This window comes from Triturus cristatus, chromosome 4_1 (assembly GCF_964204655.1).
Source record: "Triturus cristatus chromosome 4_1, aTriCri1.1, whole genome shotgun sequence".
Lineage (NCBI taxonomy): Eukaryota > Metazoa > Chordata > Amphibia > Caudata > Salamandridae > Triturus > Triturus cristatus.
In genome coordinates this window covers 296583321-296605369 of record NC_140585.1, presented here as the reverse complement: position 1 = coordinate 296605369, position 22049 = coordinate 296583321, and the positions used below count along the sequence as shown (strand labels likewise).

At 43.5% G+C, this 22049-nt stretch overlaps 1 protein-coding gene across 32 annotated transcripts in view; it reads right to left on the bottom strand.

Moving 5' to 3' along the window:
- MICAL3 (microtubule associated monooxygenase, calponin and LIM domain containing 3) overlaps window positions 1-22049 on the bottom strand; it is a 1875796-nt gene that overhangs the window by 1359959 nt on the left and 493788 nt on the right. For all 32 annotated transcript variants that reach the window (XM_085652129.1, XM_085652139.1, XM_085652136.1 and 29 more), the window contains one exon: window positions 11957-12164. In XM_085652129.1, the coding sequence (XP_085508255.1) occupies window positions 11957-12164 (208 nt within the window). The remainder of the gene's footprint in view (window positions 1-11956; window positions 12165-22049) is intronic.

The following is a 22049-nucleotide window of genomic DNA, read 5'->3' as shown; positions in this document are numbered from 1 at the left end:
AATTTTGGTGTTGCCATGGAATGGTTAGAAAGCAAAGTAAAGAGATGGAAAACGCTGCCATTGTCGTTGACAGGCCGTATAGCTATTGTAAAAATGGTTGTGGTGCCTAAGTTTCTTTATCTGTTCGTGAACATCCCCTTGCCGTTAACAATGGCGTTCTTTCGCCGACTTCGCTCTGCCGTGATTGAACTGGTGTGGGCGGGCAGGCAGCCCAGGGTGGCCTGGAGCCTCCTCACTCTTCCCTTCCATCAAGAGGGCCTAGCAGCCCCGGACTTTGAGCTGTATGCATACAGTGCACAGGCCCAATACTTACACTACTGGCAACATCCGATCCCCTACCAGCCCCACGTGGCAATAGAGAGACGTGGCGGCACCTTGCCCCCTCAAGACGGCGGTGTATCAGAAATATAAACGGTCCCAGGAAGACATTGACACCGTGGAGATGGTACGTTGGGCTTGGTCGAATATTGCAAAGCGAGCGGGCATGTCTGCCCTATACGCCCAGAGTATGCCGTTGGAGGGCAATCCGCTGCTGGGACCGCTGACAGACGCGGCGGTGGTGCAACGGGCGCGTGACTGCGGCCTGAAGGTAGCGGGTGACTTGTATCCAGACGATACCTTTCTTACAGTGCAGAATATGGTCGCAGCGTCTGCACCGACGGCATCAGAACTCCTACTATACTATCAGCTGAGGGCGGCTTGTAAACACAGAAATCCTATGTTCCCAAAGGCTCCACCGACGCTGGCAGCTCTGGAAGACATACTCTCGAACAACTCCTCGCGCAAACTGATAACGCGCATATATAGGGCTACACAAACCGCAACACCTGTTGCGCATGTGGATTCAAGGTCGCTGTTGGAGGTGGAGGCAGGCATTATTATCACAGAGAAACAGTGGACGTTTTGCTGCACCCAACTAGAAAACTTGTCCCCTAATTATAGACTGAGGCTGATACACTTTATTTACACAGGACGTATCATACACCCATACAACTCTTTAAAATGGGTTTACAGGCTGATGCGAATTGTTGGAGATGTGGCGAGAGGGAGGCTACGTTCTACCACCTTGCATGGGTGTGTGGACTGGTATATGGCTTCTGGGAAACAGTATTCACTACCATAGGGAAGATAGTGGGCAAAGCTATCGACCCGGACCCGCTTGTGGCCCTCCTGGGATTCGTGATGAATGTACCTAGTGCATCACGTAAGCTAGTGGCCCTTCTATTATTGCTCGCTAAGCGACAAATAGCGATACACTGGAAGAAAAAAGCTCCGCAGAAAGTATCGGGCTGGGTGGGATCAGCGGTGTACTGTAAGGAGCAATTGACTGCCTACTGGGATCAGATGCCGCAGCGTTCGAGGCCTGCAGACATATGGCAGCCGCTGGTGGATTGGCTGGCAGAGGCAGAAGTGAATGACAGTGACTGAGGAGGACTGTTGGATGCATGGTGTTGTAGCGCGGCTGCGACGTGGGGCTGGCGTGAGGGGAGGGCACTATTGCCCCCCGCGCGACGCAGCCTGGGCAGGACGGTGGGGGGGGAAATGACGAGAGTGTCCTGACGGTTGGAATGTGATTTGTGAGTGCGGGAGATCTCGTGACCGCGCAGACATGGTAATATATGGTCGCTGGGTGACAACTGCATGAGTCCGTGTTCAGAACGTTGGCCGCTCTTCTCCGAATCTCGCTTACAGCTGTTATTGTTGATTGTTTAGTTTATAAAACATGCTGTTGGAACTTTGCTCAAGTGTATGCAATTGATCCGTACTAGCGGCGGGACGCTGCGAAAACAAGCTGCCTGCCTCCGGGTTGTTGGCTGAATAGCAGTGTACACTTTGATGGTACAATAAAGGTTTTGTAAAACAAAAAAACAAACAAAAAAAAACATGAATTTGAAAAGCCAGTACATTTACACAGCATAAGCCCGTCAGATTGTCTTCCACTTCTTCAGTTATATCTTCAAAGCCAACATCAACTTTAGATTGTAACTGTTTTGCTTTGCTATTAAACAATGATGTAAAACATTTTAAGACATCAGGCATTCTCGTGGACTTTCATGATTTGCAGAGCTGTGTCTCATCACAAAATTTGTCAATAATTCCAAAATCTTTAAGGACTTTTCTTTAAATGGTTCCAGCTGATTTTACTGCATCCTTTGATCTTATTTTGGCAGCAAGAACTTCAGTAGTCAAATCAGTTGAGAACACCATAAGTCTTATGAACTAAGTCTTTGCCATATTTCTACAGCATCATGAACTCTTCTGTTCAGCCGCAATTGATGGTATCTTTTCTTTCGGATTAGTTTGGCCTATAACACATTTTTCTTTGTTGAAGAAGTCCTCAACTTTTGTAGTTATCTAAACTGTCAGGAGGCAAAGATCCTCTACCTCCACCTGCTACACTCATGTTTACAAATTTGAATCAACTGAAAACCTTAAACAAAAACAATATTCAAATAAATTACCAATTGAATGGCTAAAATACATCATTATAGAGCCACCATTTCAGAAAATGCCAGAAGGGTTGCTCTGCGGAGTTATTTTATGTCTCTATAAGACTACTTGACCCCCAAAACCTATGTTTTGACACAAAGATGAAGTATATAGGTGTCATGGTTCCGGAAATATAACATCACTGCAACAAATCCACAATTTTTTGTAATTGTCAGCCAGATAAATTCAGCCCAGATTAGCTATGTCTTCCCAAGCCAGTTTACTTCTCTAATGATACAAGAAAACAAATCAAAAATGAAAATCTCTAGTCAACACATTTTTTACACAGGTATATCAAGGGGCCGGAACTAAAAACAAGATGCCTTTAAGTGAACCACTTGCATATGAAAATCTCAACGAAGAATACTGGACAGTGTACTTGGACTTTGAAATAAGTGAAAGGTGGCCACCATCACTCAAACCCCATTGCATAAATGAGTTCTTATCCAGATAATTTGGGTGATCTTTGTTATGCTACTGTTAAAACGGGGTAAATCAAGTAAACTGTGTGCATTTTAATACAATCATAGGTTTAATCAGCCATGGTAAAACATCTAAAAATAATTCATAATACACTGGCACATACCTAATCTCAAAATGTATTACTGATATTCCCTGATAGTAGCACAATATACAATTTCTGGACGCATACCAATGTTTCAGACAACTGCAGGGCTGCTAGACTAGAAGGTATACTATTGAATTAAACAGCTTTTTATGTTTGAATTATTATAAAGGATGAGATTCAGTTTATAGCAGATATTACTGATGAATATGCACAATGAAATTGTACCACATATCATCAAGTCTACTCCAAGTACAAGTCAGGGGTGCCCTTTACCCAATTTTGTTTGCCTTGGTAGTTGAGCCACTAGCATGCCAGGTGTAGGAGAAGTATTTTGATGAAAGACTACGTTTCCTGCCCTGCTGATTCATTATTCGTGAATGACAAGCTGTGTTAGACTTTGCACAACATTAAACTTGATATTGAGACTGATCTTTAGAGTTTGCACTGGATTATAGATGACCTCGATTAAATCACAACTATGTCCTGTGTTGGTAAAATGTCTGAATGGGATATTGAACTAGAGTCAAGCTGGTGTCAGAAGTACCTCTGGATACATCCGTAGGGATGTCAATATCATGACAGCATCTACATGCGGTGAGGCAATTGAGCATGGAACATGCTGGTCTACAGGTGGGTGAAACTATCTATCTTGGTTTTCTTTCCAGTTTTATTTCACAAAAAAAGTATATTTTTTAACAGAGTCTACTTTCAAAATTAATACGAACTGGAGACCAATTATCTTATAAATGATGGAGAGAGTGGTTTGTTGCAGACCTCTTGTGTTACTAATCGGCAGCACGTCTTATGATGTCTTCTGTACAACATGTGAGTGGCAATAACCGAATAACCATGAAATAAATAAAAATGAAAGTTCTTTTTGAACAAGCCTCAGGGTGCAGCATAATAGATTCCACAAAGGGAGAAGGAAATGACGGTAATCTTGGAAACGGTTGGGATCCGGAGAGGAGGAGAAAGTGTCATGTTGGTGTAGGAAGGAGATACAACAGAGTGAATTAAAGTGGGCAAAATCTACCAGAAATAAACTGCTCTCCATTTGTGAATCACTAAAAGTAAAAATTGACCCAGAATCATTATGCATTGAAGAAAGGAAGAGTGTTCTAAAAATTTAGGGAAATGAAAAATCCAGACAGATCAACATGGATTACTTGAAGCAAAAAAAGTCTGTGCATTTTATGTTAAATACCTGGAGCAATGATAATTGGTATCCGTATCTAGATACTGTACCAAATCACGGGTTGAGATTGGAACTATTAAAAGTGATAATAGGTATTAATCCCGCCCGTTCAAATGAGAAAATAAAAAACATATTAATGGATGACTGTGGGAAATGTACATGCGGGCTAGATTTTAAATGCACCTGTGTTCATTTTATAATGGATTGTCAAAAATTGCTATCTGTACGGCGGATGATCTTAAGGCCACTCTTTTTAAAATATGGAATAAGCTCAAGGATACAAGCAATTAAGCTCCTTATTGACATGCAGTTTTTTGATATCGCAATTGCTTTGGCAAAGTCTGTACAAGTAGCTAAAAGTTTTCTCATGGAATAAGGAAATGAAAAGGGTGGTCCAAGGGGAATAAACAGAGGCCAATCGAATGTTTGTAATTATATCATGTATTGAATTTTTTAGATAAACGGCCTTGGCTCATAGTATGACAATACAAAAATAAGCTTTTAAGAGAAAATAATGAAATTTGATTTTAGGTTCTTTTAAAAATGTTAATTGTATTTATTATCTGTGTTATGTTGGTATATGTAGTTTAAAGACCAATTGGTCACAATAAACTTATTATTTATTCATTTATTTTTAATGATGATGACGGTAATACTCGAACAATGGTAGGATGGGCCTTGCAAATGCTTGCCAGAATGCTGGTGTGAGAATTTCTTTATTGCACTCTTATGCTTATTTTATATACCTCTGCTACCATCACAATTAAACAAATCTATTATGCTATATTGATACAGTATGAATTTGTTAATTGGAGATATGTTTGATGGTCAGCTTGAATTGAAGCAGACAATTAACTGGGATCCTCTACAGCAACAGATTTAACTTCTTACACCTTTCGTGGGCCACATAATGTTTTTCCTGCTGTATCCAATGGGACTCATTTGTACTGCTTCTTCAGATGTTTTTCTGCACTTAGACTGTCGCAGATTGTTGTACTCCTGGAAATGTTATATTTTGCTGGGGTTTCCCTTAAACAGACCTATCTGTATTTGTTTGATTGTCTAAGCAGAACTCCAAAGGTTCTAGGGTATTTGAATCGTATTCTACTCTTAATAAAAAAACTGATGATTGTCATGTTTTTGCTACTAGGGTCCAACGCCATCTGTGGATAGATGGATCAAAAACATTTATATTCTAACAAAATTAATCATTTTGATCGCCACTACTATTTTTATTGAATGTTAATGTATAGCTGAGATACATCAATTTGCTTAAAAACTATAGATCTGTATGGATCACTCGTATGCCTGTGTATTTCGGTAAGCAACGTTATTATGATCTCTCCTTTCTAATGACATGCTATTGTACTCATGTCTGTGTATGATTTAATGTGAATTTATTTTACATACTGATTGAAAGACACTGTTCAAGTTAAAGAAAAATGTTCTGAATACTGAAATCTGTTCATGGTTAGCAGATTCATCTTATATCTTTCTACAGCTTCAATCCCTGTGTTTTTCCACCGCCCAAAAGACCTCTACAGGTATTCATACCTCACCTACCCCACCTCTGGTGATCCTCTCTTAATGCAGGGATCTTTGCTGATGCTCTTCTACCAGAGAGGTCCATAGTGTCTGTCTGCCCCAACTCAAAGTTCGGCAGCCAAAATCGCTCTCGACCTCCCACACCAGTTATGTAAATCTTTATTGCGGGATTTGTTAAAAACCATTGCAATGCCATACACAAGTATTAGTAAAATTCATAAAATGTACACAATAAATCATTAAAATAATTTCATCCTCACACCAGAAACCCCATATGATGCTCCTTTCCTGCTCTGTAGCTTAAAATAGTTTAAAACTTTCCCCTACACTTGGAATCCAGACGGATCAGCGCTGGGAAAGTGTTAATAACTTGCCCCTTAAAGACGGGGCCCATTTCTAGGTGTAAGTGCACCTCCCAGAAGCTACAAAGTTGCTATAAAAAAGAGAAAATTGATGTTACGGTCTATGTAACCCAAAAAGTGCAAGTTCAGAAGATAAAGTGCAGATGGGGCTGCAGCAGTAGTGCACAAATACTGCAGCAAGAGTGCCATTAGTGTCTGTGCTTCCAAAGATAAATCAGATGCAAGTAGTAGGTAGGAGTGATATGAAGTATTAAAAGCGGCATAAATGGTCAGAAGCAGATTGTTACAGTGGATGTTAGCAGAATAAAGTGCAGGTGCAGCAGATACAATGAGTAAAGTGCTTTCTCCGAAAGCGCGTACCTTTCCAGATACTGTGGACGAAGGAGGATGGTAGCACAGTGAATGTTATCCATGTAATGTGCTGCATTTTTTTTTTTTTTTTTTTAAACTATGCTTTGACTAAACACCCTCCTCCCGTGAAGTGGCGGGTCCTTGCCTTAATCTTTTTTTTTTTTTTTTTTTGAAGGAATTGCATCAATGCGCAGTTCAACCTAATGCCCGTTAGTTCGAAGCAGGCCATCACTGTATCCCTGCAAGACCTTATGTCTCTCTCATTCCATGTTCTTCGCAGGAGATCGAGCTGGTCCTCCATAAAGGTGGTGCACAGGCAGAGGATGTGAATGATGTCTTCATGGCCATTATCACATAGCCAACAGTTATCCTGTACATCCTGTCTAATCCATACAGGATAGTGGTTTGAAATTGGTAGTACCCCCAGCCTATATTTCAGGAACTGGTTCTTGGTCTACTCGCTGTAGGGTTCCCTTAGGTAGCCCTCGAGTTTCACCCTGGTGTAGCTGTGCAACGTCATTTAGCCATGTTCACGTTGAGACCAGGAATCCTGGTCTTCAAGCAATGACAAACTGTCTACTTGATTTACTCAGCTTTTAACTCCAGATGGCTAACAGAGAAGTCCCAAGCGCTGGTTAAGCCAAGAGTACTCAAGAATTGTAACAGATCACTCCTAGCCGGCAAACTAGGCTTTGCTTCTAAATCGGACCAGAGATAATGACTCCAGGAGCCCTCCTTTAATATTTTGATTTGGTGGCAGCATACAGTGAAAGTTGCCTTCCGTGCAAGTGATTGTTTGACAATCCCAAACTCCAGCCTAATCTGGGTAGGCAATGAGTAAGAGGGTATGGACAGTTGACCTAGACACCTTCAGTAGCATTTTATCCAGTAGTACACTGTCCCGCTCTTTAAGAGCCTCGCTTCCATATGTCAGGGTTGGAAGTACCTTTGCCTGGGCCACCTGCAGACTGGCATTGGCGATGGCCCTTTCAATTTTCTATCGAGTGACCTTAGGCCAAAAGCCAGGGCATCACCCTTCCTCCCGAATTCTTCAAGTTGTTCAATGTACTTCCCATTTTCACTGACGAAGACCCCCAGGTACTTAAAGCTTTTTGCCAACTCTAGTTTTTCTTGGTCCAGGAGCCACTTTGGTTTTTGAGATCTGTAGCAGTGGATTGCTAAGATTTTTGATTTCTATTGTCAGCCCAATCCTTAAAGAGTCAGCCAAGTTGGCATCAAGTTGGCACCACAATGCAACCTTGGTTCTGCTGATCTGGACAAGATCATCCGTTTATAGAAGATTCAAAAGCTGAAGGCACTCTAGTTTGGGCGGATGAGAGGTAACTGCATCGAGAGACAGAGTAAGATCAGATAGGAACACGCTAAATAGTGTTGGGGCAAGGACGCACCTAGGCTTAAGGACTTGCATGGTTTTGATTGACCTAGATAGGTGAGTGCCATCTCCAATTTTGACTGTGATCCATGTATCAGTGTGCAAGAGTTCGAGGCCCCTTAACAGACTGACAGGGATGTTTAGAATGGCCAATTTCCACCACAACTTCCCCTGATAAACACTATCAAATGCAGACGTATAGTGAATGAAGTCCAGTTAGACTGGGAGGCCATGGATATTTGCCCAGTCGGTTAATAGAGAGAGTGTCATGATAACTGTGATCCCAGTGTTCTTGGTGAAGCTAGTTTGATTTGGCAGAGGCAGCTCTTCCAGTAGCACCCAGATGAAGTATTTGGCGGCGTCGTGTATTAAAGCAACTAAACAATTTCCAGGAACCCCCCTATCGCCCCCTCCACCCCATCCAAGATTGGTGCCAGAATTGAGCTTTGCCATGAGAGGGGGGGGGGGGGTGGGGGGGGGGGGGGGTGTACGGTTATCAACCTCCCACACCGAAATCACATCACACCACCTGAAGAAGCTTCGCTGGTTCCCCACACACAAACGAGCACAATTCAAACTCCACGCCCACCCTTTAAAGGTACTATATAATACTGGCTTAGCATACCTGAACAATCGTATCTGCTTTCAAAAACCTTCCACTCATCTCTGCTTGTCTGGACTCCCATTGGACACATCCAACACATACAGAAAAGCAGATCTGTGGTCAAGCCTTCTCCTACATCGCTACTAAAGCATAAAGCACCCACCCGCTACACATAAGAGCGGCCTCCTCAATTCTTGAAATTCGCAAGTAGCTGAAGACCTGGCTTTTCAAGGTGTCCCACTAGGCCCATCTAGTCTGGTTTCTGCACTTTTTTGCTGAGCTTTGTACCGGAATAGCCCCATATGCCACACACAAAAGCTGTGTATCTCAGTTCTAGGTGAGTGAGCCACCCACCAGGTCAAATCCACAGATTTGCCTAATTCAGGCACTTCAGTAGCCTCTCCATGTTAACGTGTGACTTGGGAAAGGAGGGGGTTAGTTCTTAGGTTTCAGGGATAGCACAGTTTCAACTCACCTCCTCTTATTTCTCTGTGGTGTGTACTCTTCAGTGTTCATTATGCAAGGGTGGCTACCATATTTTGCATCAAGCGGGTCAACAGTACCTTCAGGAGTGTGTCCACCATGGTGTCTTTTTGGAGCTCTGAAGATTACTTTTCTCAATAACACTTGGTGCCCACCATAAACAAAACGTGTATTTGTAAAGCGCACGTTTACCCGAGGGCATCCTAGCACTGAATGACAGATGTTTATTGTTACCCAACTCAATGGCACTCACGTTATCTACCTCAGTAGAATAAAAGGCTGAGTGAACCAGTTGAGATTTGAACCCGTGACCATGAGGTCAAACACAGGCCCCTACAATAGACTCATTAATCCACTAAGCCACCAAGCCACCAGACCCAACACTGCAACTCATACTCTCATCCCCATATCAGAAGAGGTAGTGAGAGAATGGCTAGAACTTCCAGCTGCTCAGCCCCACCCCATGTCTTGTGGTTTTCTCTCCCAGAAGGTCACAGGTGATGCAAATACACATTCGCAGTTACCTTTTATTCACCATCACTCACCAACTCTGTCCCCAAGGCATATTCTCTCCTCAAATGTCTTGTAGCACAAGGCTGGGTGCACAACTCTACTTCCTATTCCATTTTTACTTTTTTGTTTTTTTAAGGCCATTGCTTGGACCAGAATACAAGAGAGGGAGGCCCTGTTGCCATTGCTGTGTTCGCATCTTTCAGCGTCCCAACCATACAGTTCCTTGAGGTCCTACCATTCCACTAATCGCCGGTTTGCTCTAATGAGGCACTCTATGTTTCAGTGCTCTGCTATTCATCCAGCTGCCTAAACCCTATGCCTGCCATGCTCCAGCAGCAGATGCCATCTTAAGTGAAAGACTGGGAATACATTCCATTAAAGACTTCTTTCAAGCTTTGAAATCAGCCAAATATTTCATTAAGTTACAGAGGATAGCTTGACTGTAGGACTCTGCCTTCCAGTATTGTCATCACATTAAACGTGCTGATGCTTGCAGGAAAAACGTCTGTATACTGTGGACCTCCACAGAAGCTTGTTTCGTTACTCCTTTTTGACAAAGAACGTTCCCGTTGCACAATAATCAAAGCAATTATGAAAGCAGCAGGCACAAAAGTTCCAGAACTTAGGCACTACATCTCTCAGAAATCGGCTCTCAAATAAGCCACCAACTGCATGTACTAAGATTGAGCCATGATCTTCTTACATACAGTAAAATGGAAAAAGCGTAACCAGAGGAAAATAAAAACCAAGGAATCCATTCAAAACTCAAGCACACTGCACACATTTCAGGAAGTAGTTGAAGACCTTGTCTTCATGCTAAGTGTGTAAACAGGAAACACAATAGAGGAAAACATCTGTGTTTAAAAGGTCTAGGATCCACTAACCAAGTTGGGGCACTTCCTGAGCACTCAGTCTAAATATCATTCAGTTAATGGTGGGTTGGGTGAGGAGTGTTAGTGTATGCTTGAATTGATCGGTGTGAAAGTCTGCTGTAGTTGGGTGGAGAGTTGGTTGGTGCAATTGTGCTGGTTAATGCATGTGTCCATGGCAGCTGGATGCTTTTGGTGGTGGGGGGGATGTGCATCCATGAGAAAGTGTCAGACAGCCTCCAACAGAAACTCAAAGCTCAGAAAACAACCTCAATCACAAATGATCAACACCTCTCATCCATACTGCGCAAAGAATGTATATTAGTCCATTCATTACAGGTTTTAATTCCATTCTAACAAAGCAAAACCATGCCTCTCAGTGAGTGGCTAGGTTTGTGGCTGCCTGCCTTTACGCTACAATGATCATAAAACCACTTAATGATTCTACTGTATAATGCATGGAAAGAAAATTCTCCAACAGCAACAGAGAGAACAATGGAAATCATAAGACAGAGCAATGTGGGCCTTGTGGCAAATAGTGTTCTGCTCTTCAAAATAAGCCAACTACTAACTGTGTCTCCTGCTGTATCGCGGGAAGAGCTTCACTCCAGTTACACAGACTCTTGCTTAACAAGGGAATCATGCCTGGATTAGTTAGCATTACTTCCTTCTTCAGCCTAGCCTGGCATAAGCTCCAGTATGACCCAAGACGTGGGCAAAGCACCTGGGCTAGGCATGTTGAGGCTGGCGACCACTGGCTGAATGCCACTACCATCTGTGGCACAAGAGTGTCTCAAAATGTATTCAATCCCCAAACTACATTTACCAGTTTATTGGTGTAAGTTGAGAAGGGGGTGGGGCGGTCTTTGAAAACCACCCTTCATTCCGTTGGTCGCTTCCAAGAATATGATCTGCACACGGCATAATATATCCATTAGGAAGCAAGAGAGCATGCCGCAGCCTGCAGATGTCCAGCATGAGTGGAGTAAATTACAACGTAAATAAGTGGGAGTATTAGAGCACCAGGGAAGCAGCCTTTCCACAATATAAGGCATACTTATACTTAGAATCTCCCTCTTAAGTCAAGCTGTTGGCATTCTAACATTTTTTACGCTTTCTTCCTCTACCTGAATTTATTCTGCACATCTTTTAGTCTGCGCATATTATTCTTCCCTCTTCCTCTCTCAAGGCTTCCAGAGGGTCATGCTAAGAAACTATACAATTAAAAGCGTGTGCATCAAAAAGCCAAAAACACTAAAACAGAGCTATAACAGTAAATAGCATTTATAGATCTATGCATTCCAAACAATGCTAAACACTATTGAGAAGACTGATGGATTTCTTGCAACAAGTTGCCAGTTCAAATAAAAGCATTCATCACTATTCTAGAGACTCGAGTTAATTGCTTCTAGGAATACAGGTTTAGAAATGAAAACTGCCTCCCGTTTGCAAATAAACCCTACCCACCTTTACTTGTAATAATTTCTTGAAAATTGCCAATGCTATGGACACACCTGTTCCCCCTTATAACAGCTTTTATCAGACATGAGAAGACGCAATCAATTAGACAGATTTTCACTCACTGATATGGTCAATGGCTCCAGCACAGAACTTTCCATAAAACTTTTTTGCACCGAGGCCTCTTAAGTCGTTTATCGTGAAGGGCCACAAATGCAGCACATTGTTTCTCGAGAAGGCATCTCTTTTCTCTACCACCACCACTTTTGCACCAAGCAGGGACAGGTCAATGGCAGTACGTAGACCACAAGGTCCAGCACCTATGATAAGACACTGTAAAAGAAGCACTGGATGTAAAAGTACAATCAACCTTTAGTTTACATCACAAGATCAAGGTTAGAAATCAGTCATTTATCAAGAATAATTGTTCAGTGTTGGTATGGTAAATAAATTCAAAGGAAAGGAGGAACATTACAATGGGACGAGATCACTGCATCAGACAAATCTCAAGTGTTCAACATACTGCAAAATGCACTGTAAACTGCCAATCATGTCCTTGCCCAGGCCATTTCCACCCCTGTGCTAAGCCTTTTTTTGGCTATTTGGGGTAGTTCGCACTTAGGCCCCTGTAACATTTTGACCACATAAGGTATCCACGCCAAATTTGCGTCCTTTTTTTCCAACATCATGGGGATTCTAAAGGTACCCAGGGCTTGTGGATTCCCCTGGAGGGGACCCAGAAATTAGCCAAAATACAGCTACATCTTTTTTTTTGTTTTTGTTTTTTGAAAAATGGGAAAAAAGGGCTACAGATTAAAGCGTCTGGTTTCTTCCCTGCAAATGGTATCAAAAAAGGGGTTGTGGTGCTGAAATCACCATCTTCCCAGCTTTCAAGGACAAGCAGACTTTTGTCAGAAAACAAAAAACATTTACACAGTTTTGGCATTTTTCTGAGACATAGCCTAGTTTTGCTATTTTTTGGGCTTTCAACCTCTTTCCAGTTAATGGTAGAAATGGGTATGAAAGCAATAATGGATCCTAGAAGGCTATACATTTTAGAAAAGTAGACACATTTCTGAATTCAGCAAGGCATCATTTGTGTAGATCCTTCAAGGTTTTTTTATGGAAACTAACCATTGAATATAGGAAAAGTTGAAAATTAGTTGAACAAAACAGCCATTTGTGTCAACGTTTACACCTGTAACAACTTCTAATTATGACAGCTGTTTGAAAGCGACATACCATTACGTCCGCTGGACCCTTCTGGTTGTGGGGCTATATAGGACTTGTAGGTTCACCAAGAAGCAGATGTACCCAGAGCCAATAACTGAGCAGCGTCTTGCAATTTTTTTTTATTATATACCGGGTATATAGCAATTAATTTGGGAAAATATATACATGGAAAAATCTGTATGAAAGACACCTATGTATTTCTGAAATTGGAACTAAATATAGAGTTTAGAAACAGTAGATATTTTCACATTTCTGAAATTGTGAGTCAATCAATCAGAACATTTGTAAAGCGCGCTACTCACCTGTGAGGGTCTCAAGGCGCATGAGAATTATAGGTCATTTTTCAAAAGAACTTCTTTTTTACACATTGTCTTTCTAAGGCAGAAATGCATCGAAAGTCAATAGGTAATAACAGTTGCTCTACAATTCTGTGTTACCCTTAATCTCTAAATACATTTGTGCCGGCACGGTGATTCCACCCAAAAATATATGGAAATGTGATTTTTCAGCTAAATTTGAGGTTTGCAGGGCACTCTGGGTAGGAAAACGTTGGGGGACCCGCGCAAGCCAAAGCTCGCTTGACTCCCCCGGGTGTCTAGTTTTCAGAAATGTGTGGGTTTGGTGGTTTTCATAGATGGCCGCCGAGCCCGGGGCCAAAAACCCAGGTGACCCCCCCCCCCCCCTTGCAAAACCAGGTTGTTTTGCGATATGTCATTTTGATGTCTCCTCAATACGTTTTGGGCCCTTGCCTGTCGCGAGTGAGGTACCATTTTTATCAGGAGACCTGGGGGAACGCTGGGTGGTAGGACATTTGTGGATGCAAATAGATTCTCGAAGTTACCCATACAGAAATTTGAGAAAAAATCGAATTTTTTCATCAACATCTGAGGTTTGCAGGGGATTCTGGGTAGGAAAACGTTGGGGGACCCACGCAAGCCATACCTCCCTGGACTCCCCTGGGTCTCTAGTTATCAGAAATGTGTGAGTTTGGTAGGTTTCTCTAGATGGCTGCCAACTCTGGACCAAAAACTCAGATGCCCTCTATGTATCTGAAAATGACCTAGTTTTGCAAAAGGGGGGAGGGGGGGGGGGGGGGGGTCACATGAGTTTTTGGTCCCGGGCTTGGCGGCCATCTAGGGAACCCTACCAAGCCCACACATTTCTGGAAACTAGGCACCCGGGGGAGTCCAGCGAGGTATGGCTTGTGTGGGTCCCCAACGGTTTCCTACCCAGAATGCCCTGCAATCCTCAAATTTAGCTGGAAAAAAATCCCTTTTCTCACATTTCTGTGTGGGAATCTACGTGGAGCCACAAATTTCCTACCACCCACCGTTCCCCCAGGTCTCCCGATAAAAATGAAACCTCACTCGCGTGGGTGGGTCAAGTAACCGCAACAGGCAAGGGCCCAAAACGTATTGTGGGGACATCAAAAAGACTTATCACAAAACAACCTGGGTTTTGGCCCCGGGCTCGGCGGCCTTCTTGGGAAACCTACCAAACCTACACATTTCTGAAAACTAGACACCCGGGGGAGTCCAGCAAGATATAGCTTGCGTGGGTCCCCAGTTTTCCTACCCACAATGCCCCGCAAACCTCAAATTTAGCTGGAGAAAAAAATAATAACCCCTTTTTTCTCAAATTTGTGTGGGAAAGTTCGGGAATCTAAGTGGATCCACAAATTTCCGACCACTCAGCGTTCCCTCAGGTCTTCCGATAAAAATGATACCTCACTCAGGTGGGTCAAGTACCCGCGACAGGCAAGGGCCCAAAACGTATTGTGGGGACATCAAAATGACCCATCACAAAAGAACCTGGTTTTGCAAGGGGGTCACCTGGGTTTTTAGCCCCGGGCTAGGCGACCTTCTGGGGAAACCTACCAAACACACACAATTCTGAAAACAGGGAGGTATGGCTAGCTTGGGTACCCCAACGTTTTCCTACCCACAATGCCCTGCAAACCTCAGATTTAGCTGGAAAAAAAAGAAATGTTCCACATATTTTTGGGTGGAATCACCGTGCCGGCACAAATGTTCGATCCCAAGCGTTCCGCTCAGTCTCCTGAGTAAAATTATACCTCATTTGTGTGGGTGGGGCAAGGGCCTGTGCCTGGGAAGAGCCCAAAACATAGGGAATAAGGGTATAGCACCGAGAATTCTAAGCGCTACATTTTTTTTAAAATACGTTTTTAGCCAATTCTGCATTGGACACCCACCCAAGTGAGGTAACATTTTACTCGGGACACTAAGGAGAACGCTGTGGGGTAGGACATTTGTGCCGCCACGGTGATTCCACATACAAATATGTGGAAAATGTTTTTTTCAGCTTAATTTTAGGTTTGCAGGGGATTCTGGGTAGGGAAACGTTGGGGATCCACGCAAGCCATAACTCATTGGACTCCCCAGGGTGTCTAATTTTCAGAAATGTGTGGATTTGGTAGGTTTCCCTAGATGGCGGCGAGCCCGGAGCCAAACCCCCGGTGCTAAATTTGAGGTTTGCAGGGGATTCTCTGTAGGGAAATGTTGGGGGACCCACGCAAGCCATACCTTGCTGGACTCTCCAGGGTGTCTAGTTTTCAGAAATGTGTGGGTTTGGTAGGTTTCCCTAGATGGCCGCCGAGTACGGGGCCAAAAACTCCTTGCAAAACCAGGTTGTTTTGCGATAGGTAATTTTGGAGTCGCCTCAATAGGTTTTGGGCCCTTGCCTGTCGCAGGTACTTGACCCACCCACACAAGCGAGGTACCATTTTTCTTGGAAGACTTTGGGGAATGCGGGATGGAGGGAATTTTGTGGATCCACACAGATTCCCGAACTTTCCACCACAGAAATGTGAGGAAAATGTGTTTTTTTGACAAATTGAGGTTTGCAAGGGAGTCTAGTAACATAACCTGGTGAGAGCCAGGCAAGTAACCCCATCCTGGATTCCCCTGGGTGTCTACGAGTTTTCAAAAATGTATAGGTTTACTAGGTTTCCCTCAGGTGCCTGCAGAGCCAGGGTTCAAAATCTACAACTTGGCACCTTGCAAAAAAAAGGGTCAGTTTTCACTGTGAAAATGTGGTGTTCACGTTGCATTTTACCTTCAGGAATTAGCACCTGTGAACCAATTAAATAGCGCTGTTGATTTTAATAGGACAAATGTGCGTACCTTTTGGGCAGCTAGTAATATCTCTTCCATAAGTATTAAAATTCAAACTGTGTGCATTCGATCTAATGAGTCTTTATGGGTGAAAATATATCCTTCTTTGAATATCACATCGGTGGTTTTCGTATTTTAGGTTCGAAGGATGAAGGTCCTAGATAGCTGAAAAATTGTAATCCAAAACTGAAGGTGTTGAAAAAGGAAATTAATTTCCTGATAAGGAGACAGCATCTGCTGCTGTCCTGTCTAAGTCAGGCTCTGCACTTAACTGGGTCACCCCATTGTTTCATATTGGCTGTCCTGTCTAAGACAGTATGAAATCTACTGCCTTAAGCATATTAGAGCAAGATTAAAATTGCAAAAGCGTAGGAGTAAAGAAGTGATGCTAAGTGGTTCTTTAAGGGAGGACGCGAACTCTAGGGACTCAATGAAATATTGGCGTTGGGTGGCTGAATACTGTGATTCTAGGGCGGCAGCGCATGCCTGAAAATATCTGGGCAGTTATATTTCTAATTTTTATTCTAGTAATCCTGGGGAAGCTGATCCTGTTGTATTCAATAAAGATGAAGAAATGTTTGTAGTGTCTGGTGCTCCAGTTCAAACAGAGATTGTTGTTTTAGTGTTTTCTATTAAAACATCGGGACCAATGAGGCCCGATGAGATTCCTATTCCTGTTATTAAAAGAAAGAAAAACGTAGCTTGGGGAATCTTTCTTGGCCAGCTTTTTTATAATTGCTAGTAAACTGGAATAATCCCTTCATCTTGCAATGGTAGTGTCATGATACCTCTTTATAAAAGGAGCCCCACATCCTCTCCGGCTTGTTTAAGACCGATCTCATTGCTGGATGCAACAGTTAAACTCTTTGCTAGGAGTTTACTTCCCATATACAAAAATAGGTTCAAGAAAATAAAAATTCCCCCAAATAACCTGGCTTTAGGAGGAATCCTAGCACCAACAACAAAATTGCTGTACTCCAAGCAATCATTGAAAAGTAATAGTTTCTTACCTGTAACTCCAGTTCTCTCGTAGGGCAATATCCATTATAGGCATAAGCCCTGAATAGTCACGCCCACATAAGGGACCCCAGAGCTTTTTTTCCACAATATATCTTCTTAAGTGTAGATGTTCACTTTTCTTCAGGAAGGCTTGCAGTCATTTATAAAGAAAAGCTCATGCAGTCTATAGGACTAAGCTACAATGGTCCAACTCTTCATCTTGTATTTAGAAAAGGGGCCAGGAGAATGGATGTTTTAATAGAACAGAATAAATCTTTCACAACCCTTTTTTTGATAGAGCATAGAGATGGAGAGCAGGACACTGTAGCCTCAAAGGCTGTCATTATACAAGTTAAATATAGAGGGTGTGCCTTTGAAACCCAGGGGCCACCAGTATCCCATCATGTGGAGCAGGTGGCAGTTGCTTCAGCTCTTTTTCCGGCGATGCGTGATATATAGGTCCCATTGTTACTTCTGTCCACTTCACCAGGGAGGAGGGAGGGTTGCTTATGACTATAATGGAAATTCACCAACGAGAGAACTGGAGTCAAGGGTAAGAAACTATTCCTTCTCTCGTAGGGGATTTCTATTTATGGTCAAACACTGAATAGAGAAGCAAGCTCATCCCTACCTAAAGCTGTAGAGAAGACAGAGTGAACTAAGGGAGCCCTCTAAACAAACAGATTTCTGAGGGAGGCCTGTCCTACTTGAGCATCAGCTCTAGAATCAGAGTCCAGGCAGTAATGCTTGATAAATCTATTGACAGATCTCCACGTTGCTGCTTTCCCAAGTGGCTGTTTTGCACATATCTGGTATAGGGATATTCCTCAATAAAGCAACGGTAGCCCCTTTAACTCTAGTGGAGAGTGCTTTAGATTTAGCTGATAGTGCCTTATTTGCTTCTTGATAGCACAATAAGATACAGGAAACTATCCATCAGGAGATGGATTGTTGGAAGTGGTGAAACCCATACGGACCGGACTATAGAAACTCTCCTCTCATCCAGGGAATGAAGAGTTCTTTCAGCTGGAGTACTGGGATTCTGAAAGATTGTTGGTAATGATATGGTCTGAAATAACCTTAGGCAGACATTTTGGGTGAGTTCTCAATCACTTTGCTAGAGTGGAAGACTGTGCATGGTATGTGTAGGAGGCTGGCTTAGTATATGGTGCACACTTATTTAAGTGATGCACCTTGCACTAATCCAGACAACCCTTATGGTGATTTTAGAGGTCTTTGGTAACCTTTGAAAGCTCTCAAAGTGGTAGCTGTGGAGAGCGGCATTGAGGCTTATCTTGAAAGAATGTAAAGCAGCATGTTTTACCAACTTTAAATTAGTAGTGTAGGTTAGATGAAAGGAAACCACACGGTGTTTATTTAAAAAAAAAAAAAAAAGGTCTTATTTATTACACACACTATCACTAACACACTGGTATATCTCCAACCCAGAGAAAATCAACACAATACACAAGAATACTTTGAAAGAATCAAGTGAGTAGCACAAATATACAGTGGTCACCAGGGGGAGACCAAACCATATATTAAGAAAGCGGAATGCGAACGGGAAGAACAAGAGTCGCAAGAGGACCTCGAGCAGCTCATCAAAGATGGAGGCCCACAGTGCAGAAGATGCAGGGAGGACGTTGATTTTCGATGGATGAGGTGCTGGAGGCTGCGGCTTCTTGTAGCCCGAAGATCTCTGGAGTGCAGAGCTAACAAGCCGTGGCAACGGTAAGTCAAAGGGATGCGCAGGGGTTTAGTCCCAGCGGCCTAACAAGGGATACTGTTCTCAAAATTGCTGAGAAAACAGGTTGGGCCTCTAGGGAGCAGCAGAACCACCACCTGCGCGGTCATCCTCGGGGAAATTCATAGGATGACAGGAGCAGCAGACTGATCAGCTTCATTGCAGTGCCTGCAGATGCAGGAGAGTGACTCCTTCACTTTAAGGGTGATTCCTACAGATGTCCTTGATGTGTACAGCTCTTCTGGAAAACCTGGATGAAGCACAGACACAGACGACGTAGAAGACTTGAAGAACATCGAGACCAGGAGCGGCAGGAGTCTTCCTTGATGCAGCTGTGGTTCCAGTCAAAGTCCAAGTGTTGACGTTTGAAGAGCGGCGTAGTTTCAGGGTTGAGTCTTGTCCCACGACAAATCTGAGGACCCACCCACAGGGGAGCCCTTAAGTAACCTAAGGAAATGGTTGGAACAAATTGGGGGTCACCCCCAGAGGAGGGGCTGAACAGCGGGAGGATACTCCCATGTCCTTTGTGAAGTTTTGCGCCAGAGGAGGAACCAAGGGCTCCTGAACTGGTTCAAACTGGAGTGTGCAAGGAGGGCACCAAATATGCCCTTCAAAGCAGTCTGGTAGCACCTGCAGGTGCCCCCACCCCAGCCCAATACACTAAGTCCTATCTGGGACATGGGCACACCACCTTCTGACAGGAAACCTATTGTTCTACCTTCCCTTACTCGAGCTTGGCTGCGCAACAGGAGGGCAGAATCGTGTCTGTGGTCAGCAGCAGCACTAGCTTGCTTGAAGATTCTCAAAAGGCTGTTACCGGGAGTACAGGGGTCTCCCCTAAGGAGTCCCCAGTCCATGGGATCATATTTCCAACACTGGAATCGGTGTTTGGGCAGGTTTCCAACATGTTTGATACCAAGCATGACAGAGTTTGTTGCAGCCACTATATGGACAAAAATCTCGTAATGACTGAGGTCCATTATATGTCTAAAATGGCTGACCGCACCTATAAAGCTTGGAGAATCGACCTCAGGGTTTGTAGGGGTGTCCTACTCCTGCAGATGAACTCTCACACATATAACCAAGCACCTTGCCCTCAGGACTGAAAAGCCTGTCGTAGGGATGACGTATAGGTTTTAAGTGCAGAGACCTCCGATTTTAGGAAACTTGCATCAGTCGTGAGAGGTGTAGGCAGGGCAGTAGTCAGTTTATTTTTTTTTAAAACAAACTTTATTAAGATTTTTCATTAGAAGGAGCAATGAGTTACAAACTGCATTAATCACATTAAGTACATATAGGGCAGAGGAGACATCTCAGGCGTCTTGCGCCAACCTGTAAATAGTGTAGTATATTTATCAATACATTCATAAAATGTATCAGGTCGGCCTGAAAGGTCACCGACCATGCACATTGCAGTAGTCACAGTTTAAATGGACTCCAGTGGGTGGCACAAAACATGCTAGAGCCCATGGGAGACCCATGGTGTACCTATGCCCTGGGTACCTTAGAACCATATACTAGGGACTTACAAGAGTACACCAGTAGCCAATTGTGGAGGTACCAAAGTACTTACCATGTCAATTTAGGGGAGAAAGCACAGTTGCTTGGGTCCTGATTAGCAGGTTCCCACCAGACTAAGTCACAAACACTCTGACACCAGGCAAAACATGGGGGTAACCATGAAAGCAGATCCTACTTTCCTACAGTTTGTGAGAAGAAAGTGCTTGGATCTCGCTAACCCTACGAGTTGATGTTATTGCTACAAGGAAAGCGGTCTTCTAAGAAAGGTGTCGCAGGAGGCTTTCTGAATAGGCTCAAAGGGATCCTGCATAAGACGGAGAGTACTATATTCAGTTCCCAGGGAGATAAAGGACGTCTAATGGGAGGCAAAACCTTACGCCCTTCTAGAAACCCCTCGATTACGAGGCTTTTGAAAAAAGAGGTTTGTGAGGGATATTTTCTGTACGCAGTAAGGGCTGCCAGTTGAACCTTTATAGAAGAGAACTGCAAGACAGATTTTGTGAAATGGAGTAAGTATGAAAGAATGACATCTTCCTGGCAAGATGTAGTGTCCACGTTCTTAGAGGAACACCAGATGCTATTCTATGCCACTTGAGGGCATATGCGGAATGGGTGGAAGGCTTCTAAGCCTCTTTGAGGACGTCCAGGCACACGTGCGGCAGATTCAAGTGTCCGTACTGCACCAGCTCAGGAGCAATGCCACCAAGTTCAAAGAGGAGAGATTGGGGTGTACGATCTGGTCTCCGAACTTCGTTAGCAAGTCTGGTCTGCATGGCCACCAGAGATGTGGACGGAAGGACGGACAAGTGAATGAGATCTGTGTACCACCACTGAAGTGGCCCCAATCTGGAGCCATTAGGATCATCTTGGCTCTCAAGTGGTACAGCTGGATGAGGACTGATGGAATCAGTGGAAAAGAGTAAAGAAATTTGTCAGACCAGGCTGATCCATCCATAGGTGATTCCCCAGTGTCCCTGGCTGGAAGTACCTCGCGGGTGGCAAACATGTCGATGGCTGTAAGACGTTTTGTATGACCTGGCCGTGTAAGACTCACTCGTGGTATTCTTGTAGAAGCCTCCTCAGAGAGTCTGCCTGTGGGTGCCTGGCTATGAGCCATTACTTGGCCTTGTGTACATGCGGATTGCATTATATTGGACTCACATCACGCAAAGTGAAGGTGCGCCTACAAGAGCACCTGAGCACTCTTAAGAAATATAGTCTTTACCGGGGTATGCCAGTGTATACGGCTTTCATTGACTTTTCCACAGCGTTCAATACAGTAGATCGATGAATGCTGCGGAGAAAGCTCTTTTGTTTGGTTGTTCCTCATCACCTCCTAAAGCTCATTATTGAATTTCACTCAGATACCTGGTAACAAATTATTATGGAAGGAACTCCGGGTTTATCCCAAAAGGTCCTGAACAAATATTGGCAACTAGGAGACCAGGTTTACTGCACTACCGAAAGTGTCAATATATTTTGAAAAATGGTTGCCCATCTCTGATAACCAGCTGCCAAATGGCCATTAAATTAATACATTAAAACACAGTCGAGAGGCAACAAAACAGAGTACACGTTTAAAGTTCA